This window comes from Nomascus leucogenys, chromosome 5 (genome assembly GCF_006542625.1).
Source record: "Nomascus leucogenys isolate Asia chromosome 5, Asia_NLE_v1, whole genome shotgun sequence".
Taxonomy (NCBI): Eukaryota; Metazoa; Chordata; class Mammalia; order Primates; family Hylobatidae; genus Nomascus; species Nomascus leucogenys.
The window spans coordinates 59,167,522-59,190,985 of record NC_044385.1 but is presented as its reverse complement, the minus strand read 5'-3'; the positions used below and the strand labels follow the sequence as shown (position 1 = coordinate 59,190,985).

Genomic DNA, 23,464 nt, shown 5'->3' with positions numbered 1-23,464 from the left:
TTAATTGTCCCACAAAAGCTGTCCCACATTAAATTGCCCCGCAAAAGGTGTTATGAAGCTAAAAATCTTTATATAACTTAAATGTACATATTGTTTTAAAGATTACACTACCATGGTAAACAATACTCTTAACATGCACACCCATTTACAAAATCAAGTATGTTCTTAGCATATATAGTCTATCAAATGAAACTTAAAACAAGTCATGTGTGGAATGAACATTTTCCATGATCAGCTTTTTTTCTTAAACTTCTGTTGCCAGTTTTTCAGTACTACTAATCAGAGGATGTAGAGTCATATATTGCTGTTTACTTGGTCACTTTTTACCAACAAGTAGTTAGTGAATATCTCTGGTATATGCAGGAAGCAAGAAACATGGCCCTTGCCCATAAAGGACTTAATTGTGAAATTACTACAGTGGATACGTGAAATAATTAATGAACCAGGAGTGTCTACATTCCAAACTATGAAGCATACTTGAGTATAATGATGTCCAAGTGGTCCAATATTTATGTCTTTTTATAGAGTAAATTCTGGGATGGTATTTAATATAATCCATGTAATTTTAAGGATTTTAGGAATAAGATTATTATAGATTATAGGCAGTTTAAAAGGCCATTATCATTATTAGAGTGACATTAACATCAAAACTAAACTTTAAAATAGTATAAAACTTAAAACCGTTTCTGATGGTATAGAGATACTCTGCAATTTTATGAGAAGAAATATAAGAATTTGCCTTTAGAGTACTTATTTAGTTAGGAATTGAGGAGAATTAAAAATTTTTGTGACATTTTATTCACCAGAGGACCTTCAATCTTCTGCATATGGCTAGTCAATTATCCCAGCACCATTTGTTGAGTAGGATGTCCTTTCTCCATTGCTTGTTTTTGTTGGCTTTGTCGAAGATCAGATGGTTGTAGCTGTGCAGCTTTATTTCTGGGTTCTTTAACCTGTCCCATTGGCCTGTGTGTCTGTTTTTGTACCAGTGCCATGCTGTTTTGCTCACTGTAGCCTTGTAGATGGTTTGAAGTCGGGTAGTGTGGCATCTCCAGCTTCATTCTTTTTGTGTAGGATTGGTTTTGCTATCCTCCACATAGTTAGTCAATCACAAGTTGTGCTAATTTTTTCTGCTGTTTCTCAAATCTGCCTCTCCTCTCAATTCTTACTACCACCCTGGTTTTTCAGGCCCTCAACATCTCTCACCTAAGCTGTGTAGTAGCCTCCTGACTGATCCCTGAGACTTCAGTGTTGCCCTCCCTCCTCACCACTGAAAGAAAGACCACCTAGAACAAAATTATCAGGAGACTTCCCTTCTTAAAATCCCTTTTTGACTCTCTATTGCCTATTAAATAATGCCTGTACTTCTTAATATACTGTGCAGGCATCTCCTGTTACTCCCTGCTCTACGTTTGTTACTGCAGTAATAGGTAAATGTTTATAATTTCCCCTGAAGACCCTCTGCTATTCAATGCTTCCATGTATTTGTTCATTACGATCTTTTTCTCTGAAACTCCCTCACCACTTTTTCTCCTGGTTTATTATTTATTGTCCTTCACGCCCAAGCTCAAGCATCGTCTTTTTCAGAAAACCTACTTTGAAGTTCCAGAGTGGACCAGTGGCCACTTTTAATGCTCCCCATAGCGTTAATCTCTGTCTTTTCACTTGAAACATACTTTTAAACCTGCTTCCTGAGTATAAAGTTTGTTATAATTTAATATTTGCATTTTTCTATGTCTTTTTCTTCCCTTTATGGTTTCTGTTGACTCCTGCTTAAGGTAGTTTGACTCTTCAACTCTTTGTTAAATTTTAGAAATAGCTCATATTTGTCTAAACTTTAACTTTGGGTATCCTGAGAGACCGGAATTGAGATGATTTGCCTGGTTTGTGCTTGGTTCTGGAAGTAGTACCAATCAGGAACCATTCTAGTTAGATTTATTGGTTTGAGGTTTCTTGGACTATGAGTATGGCGTAAATTCACATTCCAGCATAAGAGTAAAGCTGGTTAGAAAACATTAGGGAAGACTTAAAATTATTAATGTTTTAAAATCCACTGCCTGCAGACTGATTTGCTTATTGGTTCACTTGTCATATCCTTCCAACTTTTTCTTTTCTACTAAATATATAACCCATTTTGGTGCCTGGGTTTATGTGGAGGTCTCAGACTCAGTTCCCTACTTTGTCAGGTTCAAATCCTATTAGTCAGTTAGCCAGAAAAATTCTAGATCCCCAGGATTGCTGAGCAGATTCCCAGGAATGTGTCAGAGCATTTCACAGTCCCCTATTGACATCTCGTTCCCAGCTTTTTAAAAAAGAAAATACTTTGATTTTCCTATTGATTGCCACAATTCCTATTTACTACCTCAGGCGGCCACAATGTTAACTAACAAAGCTCTAGGTTTTTGGTTTTGGCACCCTTCCAGGGCATCTCTGGCTTCTGTGTTGACTGATGACTTTAGCTTCACCTCTAGATTGTGTGTGCGTGTGTATAATCATTTTGTACTTCCTTTACATTTTGTGAGTTCAGAAATATATTTAAAAGTGTATTTGGGGCTGGGCACAGTGGCTCATGCCTATAATCCCTTTGGGAGGCCAAGGCAGGAGGATAACCTGAGGTCAGGATTTCGAGACTAGCCTGGCTAACATGGCAAAACCCCGTCTCTACTAAAAATACAAAAGTTAGACGGGCATGGTGGCATGCACCTGTAATCCGAGCTGCTAGGGAGGCTGAGGCAGGAGAATCACTTGAACTTGGGAGGCAGAGGTTGGAGTGAGCCGAGATTGCACCACTGCACTGCAGTCTGGACAACAGAGCGAGACTCTGTTTCAAAAAAAATGAATACAAAATAAAAAAATAAAAGTGTATTTGGAAGTGATGTCAGTAAAAATGGCAAGCTAGGAACCTTCAAAAATTCCTCTATTCATCAAAGCAACTGGGAACAAAGGAAGCAACATTTTCAGAACTCTGGAAAATATCCAAAGGGTTGCCTCAATCTTGGGAGCATTTATTCAAGAATGTAGGCTGAATTTTGGTGAGAATACTGCGCTTTGTAGTGTTCTTACTTTATGCTCATCACATCCTCCCACCTCCATGGTAGCCTTGAAAACCAACATCCTACAGTCTTGGTGAAAAACAAGCTCCTGGGAGCCATAGAAAGGAACAAAAGGGGATTGGGACTCATTCAAAGTCTTATTCCCAGAGAAACGTCATTATGTGACCTGACTAGGAGGTCCCAGGAAGACCCCATGCACAAAACTATCTTTATCTGGCCTGACTTAGAGCTCCCCCAGCCTTTGTTCAGGGGATATTTGTTGAAGACAATCAGAGGCAATTGTTGAACGTCATGGTTACCTGCAGTACAGATAAGTTGAGATACACAATATGCTAACAAAAATGTAAACAAAGGCCGGGTGCAGTGGCTCATGCCTGTAATCCCAGCACTTTGGGAGGCCAAGGCAGGCAGGTCATAAGGTCAGGAGATTGAGACCATCCTGGCTAACATGGTGAAACCCCGTCTCTACTAAAAAAATACAAAAAAATTAGCTGGATGTGGTGGCAGGCACCTGTAGTCCCAGCTACTAGGGAAGCTGAGGCAGGAGAATGGCATGAACCCAGGAGGTGGAGCTTGCAGTGAGCCAAGATCACACCACTGCACTCCAACCTGGATGACAGAGTGAGACTCTGTCTCAAAAAAAAAAAAAAAAGTAAACAAAACAAAAGAAAACAGAAAAAAACAAATGCTGAGAGTACTAAACCTAATTGCTGTCAGAAGACATTTCTGTTCATATCTTCCACCTACAAATTTAATATCTTTTCCATCTCAACTAAGTACTTATCATGCACTGTAGCTGTAACTTTTGTAGCTTGAGGTTTGACAGCAAAACTGGCACAAATTTCTTTGTTCTTCTTCACAATTTTATAGATAAAGGATTTGTCCTTACTGTAAATCTTAGCAACCTCAGCCTATAATATTTTTCTTTTCTTATAATGTCAGAGACTTTCACCTTTTCACTTAAAGGAAGCACATTGTGGCTTCTCTCTGGCATATCCAAATTGCCAGGATAATTACCACTGCATATTGGGGCAAATATGAAGTGAAATAAAGGTTACTGGTATACAACCCCTGTGATGCCATGATAGTTGGTGTGATAATCAGGATGGCTACTAAGGGTCTAATGAGACTTATTAATCAAGAGTTCTATATGTAGCAAAAATATCCTTCAACGTTGAAGGAGAAATGTAAGACATTAAGTATCTTAAGACATTTAAGACATTCCTTGGTAAACAAAACTGAAAAAATTTGTTGCTTGAAGACATCTCTATGAGAAATACTAATGGGAGTCATTTAGGCTGAAATGAAAGACTACTACGTAGTAACTTAAATCCACATGAGGAAATCAAGAGCTGAGAAAGATAACTATATGAGTAAATATAAAAGGCAGTATAAGCATGAAGCAGTTCTCATAAATGGGTTGATGAACATAGAGCATATGAAGATATGTTTTATGTGACATTAACAGCACAATGGAAGAGAGAAGGAATGGAGCAGCACAGGAAAAAGTTTATGTATACTGTTGTAATTAAGTTGGTATTAATATGAACTACATAGTTATAAATCAACATGTTAATTGCAATATCCAGGGCAACCACTAAGAAAACAACTCAAAAATGTAGTAAAGGAAATGACAAGGAAATAAAAATTGTACACTGTAAAACTATTTAGCATAAATCTTACTTTATCAATTATCGTATTAAATGGAAATTTCTCCCCATTTAAAAGGAAGACATTTGCAGAATGAATTAAAGGACATGATCCTACTACACGCTGTCTATAAGAGACATGCTTTAGACCAAGACTCAAATAGATTAAAAGTAAAAATATAGAAAAAGATATAACAAGCAAACAGTAACCAAAAAACTAAATAAATAAATAAAGAGATGGAATCATGATACAAAATTAGAAAAAAAAACAGACTTAAAGGAAAAAAATTTTATTAACAACAAAGGAGATTTTATAATAATGAGGATCAATCCATCAAAAACACATAACAGAGCCCCAAAGTGTACATGAAAAAAAAATGACAGAATTGAAGGAAGAAACAATTCAGCAATAATAGTTGAGGACTTCAATTCCCCACTTTCATTAACAGATAGACAATTGGGCAGAAAATCAATAAGAAAATATAAGACTTGAATAATACTATAAACCAACTAGATTTAACAGATATCTATAGCATTCTCCATCTCCCAGCAACAACAGAGTATACAGTCTTTATAAGTGCACATGGAACATTCCCCAGGAAAGACCATATGCTAGGCAATAAAATAACTCTCAATAAATTTTAAAAGACTTAAATCATACAAAGCATGTTCTCAACTGCAATAAAATGAAGTTAGAATAGTAAGAGAAGGAAATTTGGGAAGTTCACAAATATATGGAAATGAAACGATGTACTCTTAATCAATTGGTCATAGAAGAAATCCAAGAGAAATCAGATCATATTTTGAGATGAATGAAAACAAATATTCCACATCTCAAAATTTATGGAATGCAGCTAATGTCATGCTTAAAGGGAAAATTATAGGTGTAAATTCTTACATTAGAATGGAAGAAAGATCTCAATCAACAATTTAACTTTCCACCTAAAGAAACTAGAAAAAGAAGAGCAAACTGAAACCAAAGCAAGTAAAGCAAGGATATAATAAATGTTAGAGTGAAAATAAATAAAATAGCAAGCAGAAAAACAATAGAGAAAATAAACAAAACCAAAAGTTATTTGAAAAGAGCAACAAAATTGATAGCTTAGCTAGCCTGATCAAGAAATAAAAGAACTTGAAAATGTGGTAAATAGGTTAGGTCAATAACAACCAAAAAGACCTTAGATAATCTAGTAAAAATTATGAAAAACCAACAGCTAACATTAAACTTAGTGGTGAAAGTCTTAAAGCTTTTCTCCTAAGATGAGGAACAAGACATGCTTTTTCTATTCAACATTGTACTGGAGATTCTAGCCAGAACAACTAGACATAAATAAATAAATAGCATCTAGATTGGAATGGAAAAAGGGAAACTCTATTTTTTGCAGATAAATAATGTTGTATATCACACTCCAGGGACTGTTGTGGGGTGGGGGGAGGGGGAGGGATAGCATTAGGAGATATACCTAATGCTAAATGACGAGTTAATGGGTGCAGCACACCAACATGGCACATGTATACATATGTAACAAACCTGCACGTCGTGCACATGTACCCTAAAACTTAAAGTATAATAATAATAAAATTTTTTAAACAAAGAAAATCTAAGGAACCCACAACAACAACAACAAACCTGCTGGAGCAACAATTGAGTTAACAAAAGATATAAGATCAGTGTGCAAAAAATCAGTTTATATTTAGAAACACTAGCTCAAAATGAAATTAAGAAAGTAATTTTATTTACAATAGCATTTAAAAAAGACTAAAACAAAAGAAATGTAAGACTACAAAACATTATTGAAAGTAATTAAGACCTAAATAAATGGATACACATTCTGTATTTATTGAATGGAAGACATTACTATTAAGATGACAGCACTCCACAAATTGATCTACATGTTCAACTCAGTTCCTATCAAAATCCTAGCTTCTCTTTTTGCAGAAGTTGACTTGCTGATCTAACATTCATTGGAAAATGCAAGGGACTCTGAATAACCAAAACAATCTTGAAGAAGAATCATGAAGTTGCAGAGTCTACACTTTATTATTTCAAAACTTACTACAAAGCTATAGTGGTTAAAGTTGTGTAGTACTAGAATAAGGATAGACATGTAGATCAATCAAATAGAATTGAGAGTCCAGAAGTAAATCCATACATTTAAGGTCAATTGATTTTCCACAAGGTACCAAGACTATTTAGTGGAAATGAACATCTCTTCAGCAAGTGGTGCTGGAAGAACGGGATATCCACATACAAATGAATGAAGTTAGATCTCTTTGTCACGTCATACAGAAAAATTACCCTCAAATGGAAGAAATATCTAAATGTAAGATCCCAAAGTATGCTCTTAGACAAAAACATAGGTGTAATTTTTTGTGATATTGAATTAATAATGATTTCTTTTTTATCCTCTCCTTTTATGTGGAACAGGAAAGCTAGAGGGGTTTAGAGTTGTCTTATTGCTTTTCCCCTATGTCAGACAAGGCCCTGATAAAGCAGTTTTTCTTTAGAGCAGGTCTTTCACACAGAGAATAGAATGCTCTGGGCATATTTCAAAATGGTTGCTGTACCCACTCACTCTCTCTATCCCCCAATTAGGGTATATTTTGAAATGGTTGCTTTTCCCTTTTCCTTGTGTAAGGAGCCTGAGGAAATTTTCTTCAGCCTTCATCATGAGAACCTGGTGGGGTTTCTGGAAGTAAAATTCATGAAAGTATAAGGGGCCCCCAAGACGGGACTCCAACAAGTTTTTAACTCTCAAGCGAGTTCACACTCAGCCACCAGTAATTTATTGATTACCATTGAAGTGTTCCTACCAATTACTAGCTCTGTGGCTTCTGTCCTCAGGTAAACTGTGATTTTCTATAGTCACCCATCTCTCTAGTTTTTGAGGAAGTGGTTTCCCTGTGACCTCTATTCTCCGACAGATCTAAGAAAAGTTGTTGATTTTCAGTTTGATTATCTTTTTTTCTGTTGTGAAGATGGGAGTGATGACTTCCAAGTTCTCTACATGTTGGAGTGGGAACTGGAAGACCTAATTAACTTCTTAAGAAACTGTCAAACTGTTTTCCAAAGTGGATCTAGCACTTTACATTCCTGGCATTGTATGAGAGTTTCAGTTTCCATCTTTGTCAACACGCCATCTTTCTAATTTTAGATATTCTAATAGTATCTAGTGGTTTCTTATTGTAGTTTTAATCTGCATTTCTCTAATAGCTAGTGATGATGACCATTTTTTCATTTGCTTATTTGCCAATTGCAAATCTTTATTAGTGAAGTATCTGTGCACATGTTTTGCCCATTTTTAAAAAGTTGGGTTGTTTTCTTACAATTGAAGTTTGTTTTTTCTTATACTCAAAATTTTAATTGACACATAATAAATTGTACATATTTATGAAGTATAATGTGATGTTTCAGTACATTTTACATTGTATAATGATCAAATCATGGTAATTACCATATCCATTACCTTAAATATTTACCATTTCTTTGATGTAAGAACATTCAAAATCCTCTCTTCTAGCTAGAATATGAGTGTATTTTAAATGTACAACTATTTGTTTTCTCACAATCCTATAAAATGATAGCTTGAGTCAATGAAGTATCCCCCCAAGTCCTATCAACCTTGTCTATTTTAGTGAAATTTAATATTGTCTAGAAAACAATAGACAAACATAGTTATTCAGAGAGGATAACTGAGCCCTCTGGTTATTCTCTCTAACCCACAAAGGAAGCTAAACACTTGATGTAAACTTCTTCATCAGAGTAAGTAAGAAGAATCCCCTCCATTACATACAAAAGAAAAAATAACTGGAGAGATAGTCTCTGCTCTGAGGTTATTATCCTGTGGTCTTTGGTTTTGGTACATTCTCCCCCACCCCATGCCCTTCTCCCTCATCTTTAATGAGTATCTGTATGTACGGCAGAACAGCATGTTTTTAAGTCTCTGCAGTCTTAGGCCAAGCTCCTTCTATTCCCCACTCTACAAGAATCACAAGAGCACCAGGATTCTGTTTGGGGTTGCCATGGACACAGAGTTCATATTACATAACTGACTTATTCTCAATACAAGGTAAAGACCTAGAGGTGAGGTCTCTGATCAAGGGAGTCCCATCCCATCCTCTGGCCTCTCTGTTGGCTAATGCTGTCCTCTCATCCTCATCAAAATCATGTAAAGTTTTGGTGGGGGAACTAGATGGTGGTCTCTGGGGCCCATAGACAGGAAAGTTTGCTTATACCCAGCTGGGGGGAAGACTAATTGACATTCCTGTCCCCTCCCAGGGACCTTACAGAGTCCCCTTACCCTCAGGGTACTGGGGGACAACCAGTGAGTGTAAGGCCAAATAGCAATAACCTTGTTACTTGCCAGGAATTGGGTCAAGATTTGATTTAACAAGCTTGGTTTTGGGAACTAAAAAATGAAAAAAGGAAAAGCCATAATCTTGAAAGGCAACAAGAGAGGAAACTGCTAACAGGATCTTGATTAAATTTCTCCCTCTTAGAGAATGTTGTACTGAAGACACAAGACCTCAGACTTGTGTTATTCTAGCAGCTGAACTGACCCCAGGCTCTTCTGACTGGCAATGGCGCTGGAAGCAGTCTGATCTATAGGTAAGCAGGTCCAGGGCTTACAGGGAGAAACTCTCAGAAATCCAGCTCTGCCTTGGGTTGCCCTGGTTCATGTCCAAAGACGTGCTTGGGCCACATCTCTGGAGCACAAGGTAGACTGAGAGCTTTGATATTTCTACTTCTACTGCAGATGAGCTGGTATAACTCCGAAGGTATGGAATTTGCTGTTGTCTGTGACCCAGCAAATAGAAATAGAAAAATAATTAGTAGAAAAATAATAGAAATAGAAAAAATTTAAAAAACAAACCAAGCCTCATTCTATGCCTGTTAATGTCCTTAAAAATATGACATTTTAGGCAGTGTGATAATATGCATATACTGGTCACTTTAATCTTTCCTATAGGGGTGCCTGGTTGCCCTAATGGTGGATGCTCTGTTCAAGGATGGTGAGCTAGTGGTCAGCTCAGGAAGCCACTCCACAGAGATGGCCACCAAAAGGGCTTCAGTGGTCCTATCTCAATTAACACCTGAAACATTGTCAATTATTACCGTGAAGGTCACAAATGGGTTTTTATTAGTGAGATTGGTGGCTTACAAAGCAGCATGATGGATGTTACAATTATATGACATTTTAAGATCTGTGAATCAACTAAAGTGTTTTGGAGACAGCCCACCCTCGCATAAACAGGATAAAGGTGTATGAGGGTGGCCTGTAGTGTATATTTAGAGGTGACACCCAAGGCTTGATCCTCATATGGTCCTATCTCCAGGAAGGTTTAGGAAGATTTTGACCTCTGGAACATTAGGAATCTGTTGAGAATGAAGCTTTCATGCTTGGAGCACCTAAAGTACAGAAAGCTTACAGAAGCTTATGTACTGTGCCTGCTTGCTACTGAATGTTTTGTTAAATGAATATCTGTATGTGTGGCAGATTTGATCGGAGACCAACTTTTCATTATAACCTGGTAGCATGATTATAAAGGTGTAGCTAACCTTCACCTGACTCAAACTTCTGTGGTTGCTCCTATCTACCAAAAAGCATTTAAGAATTCTGCATGACCACTTTAGTTTAGGACAGTTTGCAATTCTCACCTTCCTTGGAGGGCAATTTAACTAGCTACTTATTCATGTCCCATGAGGGAAGTCATTCTGTGCCCCAAAGCGGCTTATCAAAGTATTATTTCAGACTTCATGCAATACTCTCCCTGAAAGGAGTTCGGGTAACATCTGTGGATGTCTCGTGCCCTTTTTGGAGATTAGTTTCCCAAGGAACTTGCTTAGCAATCCTGGCTTGTCACCTGAATCTGGAATAATTTGAGTATCTTCCAGTTCTCTTCCTCAGTAGAGGATGTCTGAAAAATCCAGTAATCATTTAATAAGGCTGCTTATGTCAGAAACTCAAATTCTTACCTTTTTGGTGTTTTGAACATTTTCCCGTTATGATTTATTAGTGTATTCTGCATAGACAATCCAATTATTCATCCTGCTGAAAAGTAGCAGATGCCTATAGATGCCTTTCTTTTTGTAAAAGGTATTGTTTTTCCTGAGACCTGGATGAATTTCCATGAGCCATTCAAGGACATGAGAACACCCACTTAGAACTTAAAAGGTTCCCCTCATGGCCCTCAGACCAGGCTAACGAGATTTGATAATTTGAACTCTGGCTCTCCTTTCCTCACAAGCTGAAAGAATAGCACAATATTAGTGTCTATCTATGCTTAAAGGTTTGAGCTATTGATCAGAGTCCAAAATTAGTTTGTGTAGGAGAACTTTTCTTAAAGACATAAAAAGATACCATTTAATATATTGTTTCCAAAATGTGTTTCTCACACATTTCCACTGTGAGAAAGAGGTTCTGTGGTCAAATAAGTTAAGAACCTCAGCACGCTCTTAGAGAATCCCAGTTTTTATCAGCAGCAAAAAAATGTGTGTGATCAGTTTCTTAAACTTATTTAAACGTTTGAAAAGTTAGAAAATTGTGGCGAAGAGCATTAATTATTGAGTCTTGGGAGTGTATTACCTTGATGAGAATGTTTGTGTATTTGAAACTAAAAATATATATCAGTTTATATTGCCACATATTGATTTTTATGGCATAATATATGGTGTGGAGAGCAGGTTATCTAAAAACCAATATTTGCAAAATGCTGAATATTCAGCATGGTTTTATGAAGTTGACAGATGTGGAGTGTATTTTGCATGTGTCTTAACTAACAGATGAGGAAATCAAGTTGCAGAGAGATTAAATTAGCCAAGCCAGGGGTTTCGGTGCTAAGAAGTCTTGATATTGGAAAATATAGCCATATAACTTTAAAAAAATGAATCCAGACAAAAAGAAAACAAAATCATTGTAAACATATAATCTACTTTATGTTCACAAAATGTTTTAAACATAATTAAGGCTATGCTTGACTTACCTACTTGTTTATTTCCTACCAAGGATGACCAGGAACTAGCCATTGATATCGAAACATTCATTATTCTTACATTTTCTTTCTTTTTTCTGTGTCCTTTCTCTCTCTCTCTCTCTCTCTCTCACACACACACACACACACACACACACAGTCTCAGAAGTACTAGTGCTGTGTCCTGAAATTGTTTCTTTAGTTCTTGTCAAGATTCCTCTGATTTTATTTTTTGTGTGCTGAAATACTGTTGAGATTAACATCCTGATTGCCTTCCAAAATATCTGACTATTTTTTGTATGTGCTTTTTACTCTTTGGTAGAGTTATGGATTCACTAACAGATTCTACTGTATACTCTGACAACTGTGACCACAATGGGTGAGTTGACTGATCTAAGTGGTGAAGAATACTGGCAGCATCAATGGCAATAACAGCTTTCTATCAGAGACTTTAAGCATCTTTGGTAACATTGTTTTTGAACCAGAGTGGAAAAAATAAGATCAGGTCAGAAGAGGGATGCTTGGTACTCAAAGATTATTTGCGACTCTTAGTAATTAGCAGCCAAAACCTTAGGAAACTATCAGAATGCCTGTGTATGAGACTCTTTCAAGAGCAATCCAAGAGAGGAGAGAATCCTACTTGGAGAAAGAAGGTGGTAGCATTGGACAGGCAGCAGAGGAACCCTCAGCAGAAAGAAAGGAGCTAAGAGATCCTGTATCTGTCCCTCACCCTTCAGAGCTGGTGCCCCAAACTGAAAGCCGTCATCACATTGGATGGAGCCCCTGCCTCAGGTTTAGTCACTTGGTCCTATTTGAGGGGAAGCAAAGATATCTGTGACTCATGAAGAGCATGAAGGTGGTGGAGGGACTTGATAATTAGGAAATCAAAATGGGCAAGAATAATGTGTGCCTACAAATGGGACATGAATTTGAAGCAAATTTAAGTTAAAGTTGCTGTCAGACATGATGATCAGGTTCAGTAATAAAGAATTGTATTTAAATCTTGATTCATTAAACTTTTTTGAGAGTCCTAAACAATTTTTATTACCAACACATAAAGACTTCTTTCTAGAGAAAAATCAAGTACCAGGTGCCAAATAACTGATTTACATGAGAATTTTTAGGGACAACACATTGTAATTTGTAGCACAATCATAGCCAATGTGAACCAAAAAGAAAATCATGTATGCATTTATGTTGTTTCCTACTATTTACCTTTCAATCCTTTGCGCCAACCCCAATGAATTGACATCAGAAATCTGTGCTGGAGTCAACAATGAAAGGTGATGTCATAACATGTATTGGAGATGGGAGGAATTCAGGTTTATGAAATTCAGTCTCAGAATTATTCATGGGAAAATAGTTTTCTGGACACTGATTCTAAAATTCTTTCTAAAAAGTTAGGTCTTAAGTAAGCTAAGTCATATTTACCATATCTTTTAGATTCAAGGAATTTTGTTGTTCAAATAAATTGGTCATATCACCGCTCCATGTGGCAAATCTCTAATATATTTTTGCATTTGATGCTTGGAGTAAAATACAGCAACCTTACATAGAGCTTTATAATAAACTTCATGTGTTCAAATATAATTGGTACTTTTATAACTGATGCTGTTTGTGTTATACTCAGAAAGTTATTTCTTATCGTAAGATTACCAATATAGTCACAAAAATTTTTTTGTATTTTGAATTAATTTTCTAAATTTAAATAAAACAAGCGCTGTTGCTGTTGTTACTATTCCCTTTTAATGTCTCCCCAAATTAGTGTTTTATTCTGTACACTTTATGAGATGCCAGCTTAATAATACCCTTAATATGGCCCAAGGATTCTACAAAAGGAAATGCTGGTGTGTTTGTCAAAAGTGTTTTCTGGCTGGGCATCGTGGCTCAAGCCTGTAATCCCAGCACTTTGGGAGGCTGAGGCAGGTGGACCACGAGGTCAGGAGTTCAAGATCAGCCTGGCCAATATGGTAAAACCCCGTCTCTACTAAAAATACAAAAATTAGCTGGGCGTGGTGGTGCACGCCTGTAGTCCCAGCTACTCGGGAGGCTGAGGCAGAAGAATCACTTGAATCCAGGAGGTGGAGGTTGCAGTGAGCTGAGACAGCGCCACTGCACTGCAGCCTGGGTGACAGAGCGAAACTCTGTCTCAAAAAAAAAAAAAAAAAAAAAGTGTTTCCTGTGCAGATTATCTATTCACCACTTGCAGATTTGAAGTTTACTAAGCATGTGTGATATCTAAAAGTTCATTTGAAGAATAATTTTCAATGCCAAAAATGTTTAAAAGTGGGATATAGGAAGATGATGCAAAGATGGAATCTCCAAACATTTCCATTTTCACCAGGAGGACTTAATAGAATGTCTAACAGCTACTTTTAGATATTTTTGAAATGTGAGAGGGGTGAGTTAGTTAACAAAAAGTAGACTATGAGATTAAAATGTCTATTCACTCTAAAATCTCAGCATTCACTTTCTTGATTGTCAAGTTATTCATCAGACTCTTTTCAGAGACAACCTAAATGCAAGCTCTTAGAATATTACAACGTCTTTTATATGGGATGACAGGAAATAATTTCATTGCCTTTTAAAGGATAGATGAGGGATTTGAATACCACTTTCAGATTAAGTAACTCCTCTATTGAATATTACACTGTTTTATGATTCATATCTATATGGTGGTTGAGAGGTATTCCAGATTTATTCACTGACAAGTAAATATTATTCAGTTTATAATTAATATCCACTTTGGGGGGAGATACTTTCAGTCTATGTTAAAACTATCTTCAATATTCAGTATCCTGTTCCACATAAAACTTTCATGCACTAGTTTTAGCATTCATTGATTTTTATGTGAATCAGTTATAACTGTGATCATTACAAAATGGTGATTTTTTTAAAAAAAAAGTAGTTTTTCTCTGTTTAATAAGTATCATTCTAAGGAGAGCTATTCCTACCCCTATTTATTCACTATTATTATGAACTTATAAATTCTTACATTATTTCAATGAATTACAATCCTTTCTGTCATTATTTATTTTGATGTCTAAATGGTCCCATATTTGGCCAGTGGGACTCCCTAAAAGCTAGCCCCTGTGTCCTTTTGACTTGACATGTTCCCATCACTTTTTGAGCATTTCCCCAGCCCTGGAATCAGCCATTTACCCAAAGAACCTGATGCCCTTTAGAAACCAATATTTTGCATTTGGTATGCTCATTGCCATTGGCTCATTGCTACTTGTAGGCCTTTTTAATATATAGATGAGAGTACAGATATACATATTGACATATACAGATATATGCATATATGCAACAATTTTAATGTGGTTAATATACAGTATATACATTTATATGTGTTCTGTAAACTATGTATTATTGTTTTGCCTATACGTTTTTAAATTTACTTAAATGGTATTAAGATGTATCTCATTTTGTTAGTTTTTTGCTTAGTAACATAAGATTATTCTTCTTGTGCATACCTTTTGTTGTTGCTTTTAACTGGTATGAAAAATTCCATGACGTGCATCACCTAGTGAGGAACACATATATTGCTTCCTACCATTTGCCTTCACAAAGAGTGCCGCCAAATGATTATCCTTATGCCAGACCCCTATAGACCTGTTTGAGTATTTCTGTAGAAATATGAAACAGGACTTGATGGGCCATGGGATTGCATATTTTGAATTTGACTGAATACTGCCTATTGCTCTCACAATGGTTATACCAGTCTGCATCTCATCAACAATGCACGATGGTTCCTACACATACCACATTCACAACAACACTTGACATAATCAAACTTTCTAATTTATATAATCAATCTAATAGTAACATATTGCATTATGTTTTACTTTGTATTTATGTGATAACTTATGAATTTGAGCATCATTTTATGTTCTCATAGCATTTGGGATTTCTTCTGTAATGGTCCATTCACAAACTTAGCCCATTTTTCCACTAGTGTTCCTATCTTTGTCTTGTTAATTTACATGTGCTGTTTTTGAATATTTTATATTTTAGAATAAGTTAATCAAATTTCTTTTAAAATTATGTTTAATTTTCAAAGTGATTATGTTACATTTGTAAACAATATAGCAAGAATTCACTCTTTTTAGTAACATTAAAAACATGGTGCTATTGTTTGGAGGTTTGTACCCCCAAACCTCATGTTGAAATTTGATCCCCAATGTTGGAGGTGGTGCCTGATGGAAGGTGTTTGGAAGATGAATAGATTAATTCCCTCCCTGGAAGGGAGGATGAGTGAGTACTTACTCTGTTAGTTCTTGCAAGAGCTGGTGGTTTAAAAAGAGACCGGCAACTTCCCCCACGTTGCTTCCCCTCTTGCCATTTGATCTCTGCATGTGTCAGTTCCCCTTCATCTTCCACTATAAATGGGAGCAGCCTCAGAAGCAGATGTTGGCATCAGGCTTCTTGTGCAGCACACAACTGTGAGCCAAATAAACCTTTCTTCTTTATAAATTACCCAGCCTCAGGTATCCCTTATGGCAACACTAAACAGACTCAGATGCATGGAATCCCATTCAAAAGTTTTGACTATCGCTCTATGTATTCAAATCATGCTTCATGTCAGTTTTAGACATTGAAGTTATGTTCTCCAATAGGTCATCTGCCTGTTAGCTTTGGCATTGTTGTTCTTCATTCTCTTCATGACAGAACTTTTTGCCTTATTGTTTTACTTTTGAAGTTTGAAATTTTCCCACTTTCAGTCTACAAAGGTAATTTCTAATCCTCATAGTTTTAATTTACACATTTAATGCTTCAATCTACTTAGGGTTTACCCTTAAATATGGTGTTAGGTAGGGATTTGATTTCATTTCTCTCCCAATGGTAGGCTGATTTTCCAAATACCATCTATGAAACAGTTCATCCTTTTTCCTTGTTTATATAATCATCATCCATGACATATATCTACATAGGTTTATCTCTGAGCTCAATATTTTGCTCCATTGATACTTATGGCATCCCTACACCTTTTTTTATTACCATGCTTAGTTAAGTTATTGATGGAGTCTTTATATGTTGACATAGATTTTGTAGTAAGTATGTCAATATTCTAAAAATTTTGAAAAATACCTATGTGGGCCCTGTGGTGTTTGGGAGAGGGAAGGGCTTTAAATACTAGGTTGATTTCTTTGTTACTTGAGTATTCTATTTCTATATAAATATAGTTTCTTGCACTAATGTTAGTGTTTTATATTTGTCTAGGAATTTTTCCATTCCATCTAAGTTTTCACATTTATTAGCATATAATTGAATAATCTCATTTTTAAAAATTTTAGTTGTGTTATAGTTATGCTCCCTTCTTTTTTTTTTTTGAGACGGAGTCTCGCTCTGTCGCCCAGGCTGGAGTGCAGTGGCGCAATCTCGGCTCACTACAAGCTCCACCTCCCGGGTTCACGCCATTCTCCTGCCTCAGCCTCTCCGAGTAGCTGGGACTACAGGCGCCCGCCACCACGCCCGGCTAATTTTTTGTATTTTTTAGTAGAGACGGGGTTTCACTGTGGTCTCGATCTCCTGACCTCGTGATCCGCCCGCCTCGGCCTCCCAAAGTGCTGGGATTACAAGCGTGAGCCACCGCGCCCGGCTATGCTCCCTTCTTGTACATTTTATTTGGATATTCACTCTGTTCTTGATTATTATTGCCACAGGTCTATTGTAGTAATCTTTTCAAAGAGACACACTTTTGTTTTGTTAATCTTCTCCACGGTTTTTTCTTCTCCAGTTCAGTGACTTATGCTTACCTCCTTATGTTTTGCTTCCTTATTACTCCATAGACTTTGCCCTGTGCTCCTTTTCCAACCTCTCTACTTAAAAGTGTGCTCTTTGCTTTTAACCATCTTGATTTCTTATTAATGCTTATATATCAGTAAATTTTCTTCTAAATATTGCTTCATTGTATCCTACAAACTTTGTCATGTTATTATCAATCAGTTCTTAGTATTTAAAATATTTCGTGATTTCCCTTTTAACATAAGAGGTATTCAGTAATGTGTAATTTAGTTTCAAATGTGGGTTTTTTAAAAAAAGCGAATCATATTACAATATATTCAGAGAACAGCAATATGATATTGATCCTGTGGACTTTATCCTGTGGAAGTTTTCTTTATGGTACAGAGAGCTATGATGTTGGTCTGTCCTTGTGCCCTCGTAGGTCTTTTGCTCTTTCTAGAAGGTGTTAGAATTTTCTCTTTGTCTCCATTAGATACTTAAAGCTGATTTATTTCTTCTTTCTTGAATTCTGGGAAATTTATCATCATAAATTTTCACATTTTAGTTTGCATTTTTAGTTTTCATTTCTTCTTAGATTTCCATATTCTAGATGTTAGATAGCTGTTTTTATCCTCCATAACATTCATCTTTTCATTAGTATGTTCTCTTTATTCTTTTCTACTATTTTCTGGGTAAGTTTCTCAATCTAATCTTCTAACTCTAAATTAATTAGCTTTTCACATGTATCCAAACTACTATTTATCCCTCAATAATTTATATTTTTTGACAGTCATACTTTTACAGTTAAGGCTTTCTCTTTTATTTTTTCTTATGACTCCCATTCTCATTTCATGTTTCAACATCTTCCTTTGTGTCCTCTTATCCTTAAGAATATTTGTCATGCTTACTTTAAAATCTTGGTCAGTGTGTTCCAGTAGTTTTGCTACAGTTGGTATGCTGTTGTTCAGCTTGTTGTATTTCTTTTTCAGTAGTTGTATTCCTCAGGTACCTAATCATGTTGGTTTGTGAACTCAGATTTTTTGTAGCTGTTGGCTACTCTGTCTGGTCATTTGTACTGGGGAAGGACTGAAGGACAATCTCAGTCTGCTGCTGTTCTTGCAAAATAATTATTAATAGCACCCACTTTTTCCTTTCAAAAGTGTCCTGGTTTGGGCAGGAATTATATAGTCAGTCTCATTGAAATCTAGGACGTAAGCTGTGTCATTGTCAGTAAGTTTAAAATGAAGAGAAGTGATGTGCCCCAGGGTAGAGAGTCTCAGGAACCAAGAAACACTGACCAGGCAACTCCTCTGGGTTGTGAAAAGGAAAAACTTTAGACAAGGTAAATTTAACGGAGTTTAATAGTGCAAGAATGATTCGTGAGTTGGGAAGCTTTTAGAACGAGAACAAGTTCTAAGAACTGCAAGCTGGCAATGTGGCCAGACAGCATTATGGACAGAAAATGGAAGTGAGGTCCAGAAACAGCTTAGTTGGTTACAACTGGTTACAGCTGGATGTTTTGTCTTATTTGAATCAGTCAGCCACCCGCAATTGACTGAAGCTCAGCTGCTGTAATTGACTGAGACACAGCTATCTGTTACAAGTGTATATTCTATTCATAATTACGCTGTTAGTTTACACACTAGGTTAGCTTGCAGTTTGTTGCATAAGGACTCAAGTACAGAGGCAACCTCAGGGAAAATTTCGTTTAATTAAACAACTATATCACCTTGAAGCTCCTGAACAAAGCAGCATTGGAAGAGACAATCTCTCTGGTTTGTAACCTGAGCTTTGGAGATGGAGGTGGGTGGAGGAGTGAAGGCCCAAGGATTGCTCTTCAGCCCTTCCCTGTTTTCATCAGCTGGTCTAATGCTCTCCTAATTTTACCGTAACTACTCCTGGGTAGTTGCTGTTGTTGTCTATGGAGACAGGCAGGGATGGTCACTATTGTTTCCAAATGGCTAAATTGCATGTGTTTTTTTTTTTTTTTAGAACAGCTAATTTATTAGTTGTAGGGTTATTGTAGTTAATTTGAATAAAAATTGAGCCTACAAATTCACATGGTATTTGATTATGTACAACTTAGTTTAATTCTTTAGCTCTGACCCAAATGAAGTGATATCACTAACGCATGATGGAGTCCTCAGTGAAAGTGAAATATCACTAGCCTATAATGGAGTCATCAGTGAAAGGTGATGTGTGTGTGTATGTTCATAAAGATACATGCAAATGTTAAATATAGACTTTCTTGGACACTGTTTCTAAAGTACTGGTAGTTTCAGCTTCTGTAGGTAACATCCTTTTCTTTTTGGGTCTAGTTGGATACAAGATAAATAGATCACAAGAAGTCTACTTCTTCCTAGCTGAGTTGACTAGTAGCCAAAACTTTTAGAAAACTGTTGGATTGCCTGTGTATGAGATTCTACCAAGTTGGGCTATATTAGTTTCTAGGGCTGCTTTAACAAAGTATCACAAACCAAGTGGCTTAAATAAAAATTAATCATCTCATAGTCCTAGAGACTAGAAATCTGAAATTGAGGTTGTCAGTAGGGTTGGCTTTTTATGAAGGCTATAAGGAAGTATCTGTTTGATACCTCTTTGCTAGCTTTTGCTGGTTGCTGGCAATCTTTGGCATTCCTTGGCAGGTAAACTCATGTCTAGAGTAACTGCAGCTATTTGACCAAAAGTGTAAGTCCAAATTATGTTTGTATCTGAATAACATGCTTTTATAATTCTTCAGCCCACAGCCAATTGAGTTGATGGTACTAACCTATGATAGAGCCACCCATGAAATGTGAGTTAAAAACAAAGATTTATATACACATAAGTGTATATATACATATATACACATAAGTGTATATATACATATATACACATAACATACACATATGCATACACATACACACACAGAAACATAAAACAATGAAAGAGAAAGAGAAGTTGATATTTGTAAAATTCACTGTCAGGCATATTCTTGGAAATACAGACTATCTTTGACACTATGTCTAAATCTTCTCACTGTAGGATCTATAGATAACCTTCTATTGTTTTTTTCAGACCAAATTGGATAAAAGAGGACGAAGTCATGAAAGGGATGCTTCTTCCTCTTAGTATATTTGTCAGTCTAAGTTAGTAGTATCCAATCCCTCAGGAACCTCTGAGGTTTTCCATTTATGAGACTCTCCTACTACTACGGTGGGCCAAAGGGAGAGAGAATCCTATTTGGAGCAATGGGGAGGCAACAGGTGACAGGGAGGAGTGAAGCACTCAGCAAAAATAACAGAGTTCATGAAACCTTAATGGGTTCTTCACCCTCTAGAGTTCTACCACCATGTGAGGCTGGTGCCCCAAACCAAACCCAAACCCACAATCATTTTGTGGGGAGTTCCTGACTCAGGCCTACAGCTACATGGTCATATCTTCTGGGCAGGAAAGACAGCCATGATGGGTGAAAGTAAATAAGTGACAGAAGGACTTAGGAATGAAGAATTTAGATGGGGTAAGAGGCATGTTTCCTTACAGACTGCAGTTACATTAGAAATAAATGCCACTGGCCAGGCATGGTGGCTCATATCTGTAATCCCAGCACTGTGGGAGGCCAAGACAGCTAGATCACTTGAGGCCAGGAATTTGAGACCAGCCTGACCAACATGGCAAAACCCTGTCTCTACTAAAAATACAAAAATTAGCCAGGTGTGGTGGTGCATGCCTGTAATCCCATCTACTCAGGAGGCTGAGGAAGGAGAATTGCTTGAACCTGGGAGGTGGAGGTTGCAGTGAGCCAAGATCGCACCACTGCAGTCCAGCCTCGGTGAGAGTGAGACTCCGCCTAAAAAAAAAGATACTCCTAGTTCAAATTAGTGATACACACATGAATATTTAAATATCAACCCGATAGTACATTATAGAGTAACTGTAGCTGTTTCATCCAAAAAGTAAGTTTAGGATTACATGTGTGTCCAACTATCTACTTTTATATTCCTTTAGCCTGCATACAGATAAATTGACATCAATAACCTATGATAGAACCACCAATGAAATGTGAATTATAAAACATATCCACAAATATGTAAAGAAATATATATGCAGATATACTACTTCTGTCTATCTAGACACACAAACACAGGGAGAGAGAGAAAGGGAGAGAAAGAGAAAAGAGAGAGAAACAACAGAGAGAAAGATGAAGATTATGTGCTTTACTCTCAGGATCATCCATGGCCATACAGGATGTCTTTTACACTGTTTATAAATCTCCTCACTATAGGCCCTGCAGGTCCCTTACCCAACTTTTTGATTAAATTGGATAAAAAAGGAACAGGGCAAAAAAGGGAAACTTCTTGTTATTGTCTTGTCACCCTTCGTAGCAGGCACATACTTAGGAAAGTCAGGTTTCCTGTGTATGAGACACACTAGAGTGCGCCAAGAGAAGAAAATGGCATGTGCAGCAATGAGCGAGAAGCAGTGGGCAGGGAGCAGCGCAGCCCTTAGGGAAACAACACAAAACAGAGCGAATGGCCCTGGCAGGTTCCTCACACCCAGAGCTCCACCACCACGTGAGCCTAGCACTACAAGCCCACACAGTCATCACACTGTACGGAGCAGTTTCTTGACCCTGTGTGAGAGCAGAGAAGACACCTATGATGGTGAAAAGAAGGCATTGATGAAGGGATTTTAGTATCAGGAAATGAGATGAGGTCAAGGTGATTTGTACATAGAAACTGCAGCTGAATTTGAAGTAAAGTAAACCACCAAATGCTTAGTTTGTGCTTCATTCAATTGTAAAGAACTAAACATCGCTTGTGAGTAATTCAAACCAGAAAGTGAAGTCTAGGATGTCATATTGGTGTTGGACGATACACATATATATATTTAAATTCTGTAGCACTGCCAAGTCTAAATTCAAATCAGTATCCTGGAATGGAGCTATCAGTGAACTGTGAGACAGAAATAAATCAATATAGAGGCCGGGCACGGTGGCTCACACCTGTAATCCCAGCACTTTGGGAGGCCGAGGCAAGTGGATCACAAGGTCAGGAGATCGAGACCATCCTGGCTAACACGGTGAAACCCCGTCTCTACTAAAAATACAAAAAATTAGCCAGGCGTGGTAGCGGGCACCTGTAGTCCCAGCTACTCGGGAGGCTGAGGCAGGAGAATGGCGTAACCTGGGAGGCGGAGCTTGCAGTGAGCCGAGATCACGCCACCGCATTCCACCCTGGGCAACACAGCAAGACTCCATCTCAAAAAAAAAAAAAAAAGAAAGAAATCCATATAGATATAAGGATATATGAACAAGGGAGGAAACATTATATACCATTTATATATACCTATATGCATTCATATTAAATCAAGGCATGCACCCACAAGTACTGCAGAGAAACATAAAGGTTGAGATTAGGGAAGTTCCCATTCAAGGGCATTAATGGAAAAACAAAAAACTTTGACACATGTGTCTACGTGATCTCACTATAGGATATGAAGGTGACTTTATGTCTTGTCGAATGAATTTAGATAAAAGATGACCACATAAAAAGAAGAATGATTTTTCTTACTAGTCTGTTTGATACTCTGCGTAAAAATAAAAAATAATTTTCAGACTGCCTATATGTGAGTCCTTACCATAATGGCTGAGGACAGCAGAGAATCCTCTTTGGAAACAGGAAAGGACAGCAGGGACAGAGAGTAGTGAAGACCTCAGGAGAAGAGAAAAAAACTAACAACCCTAGAAATGTTTTCGACCCTGCAGAACTCTGCCACAATACAGGGTGGTACTCCAAACCCCAAATACCACCATATTGGATTGTATCCTTGACTCAGACCTGCAGTGACTTTACCCTACTTGTGGACCAAGAGAGACAATCAAGTGAAGAAGTAATGGAGGGCTTTCGAGGCAGCACATTTAGTGGAATAAGAGGGCTGACTACCTCCACACAAAAGTTTAGTTTGAAATAACTGCCACCACAAAGGCTGTCACGCATTGGGACTGAGGTCATAATAAAGAAGTTTATTTAAATCTGAAAGCATTACTATTTTCCCCAGCCTAAGATGTTGGTTGCCATCATA

At 37.1% G+C, this 23,464-nt stretch overlaps 1 protein-coding gene across 1 annotated transcript in view; it reads left to right on the top strand.

The window, feature by feature from the left end:
• The first annotated feature begins 9,194 nt into the window (after positions 1–9,194).
• Positions 9,195–23,464, top strand: part of LOC115835052 (phosphatidylinositol 3,4,5-trisphosphate 3-phosphatase TPTE2-like) — a 39,641-nt gene continuing 25,371 nt past the window's right edge. Inside the window, exons 1-2 of the mRNA XM_030812451.1 lie at positions 9,195–9,311; positions 11,997–12,053. Of these exons, the coding sequence (XP_030668311.1) occupies positions 12,001–12,053 (53 nt within the window). The 5' untranslated portion in view covers positions 9,195–9,311; positions 11,997–12,000. The remainder of the gene's footprint in view (positions 9,312–11,996; positions 12,054–23,464) is intronic.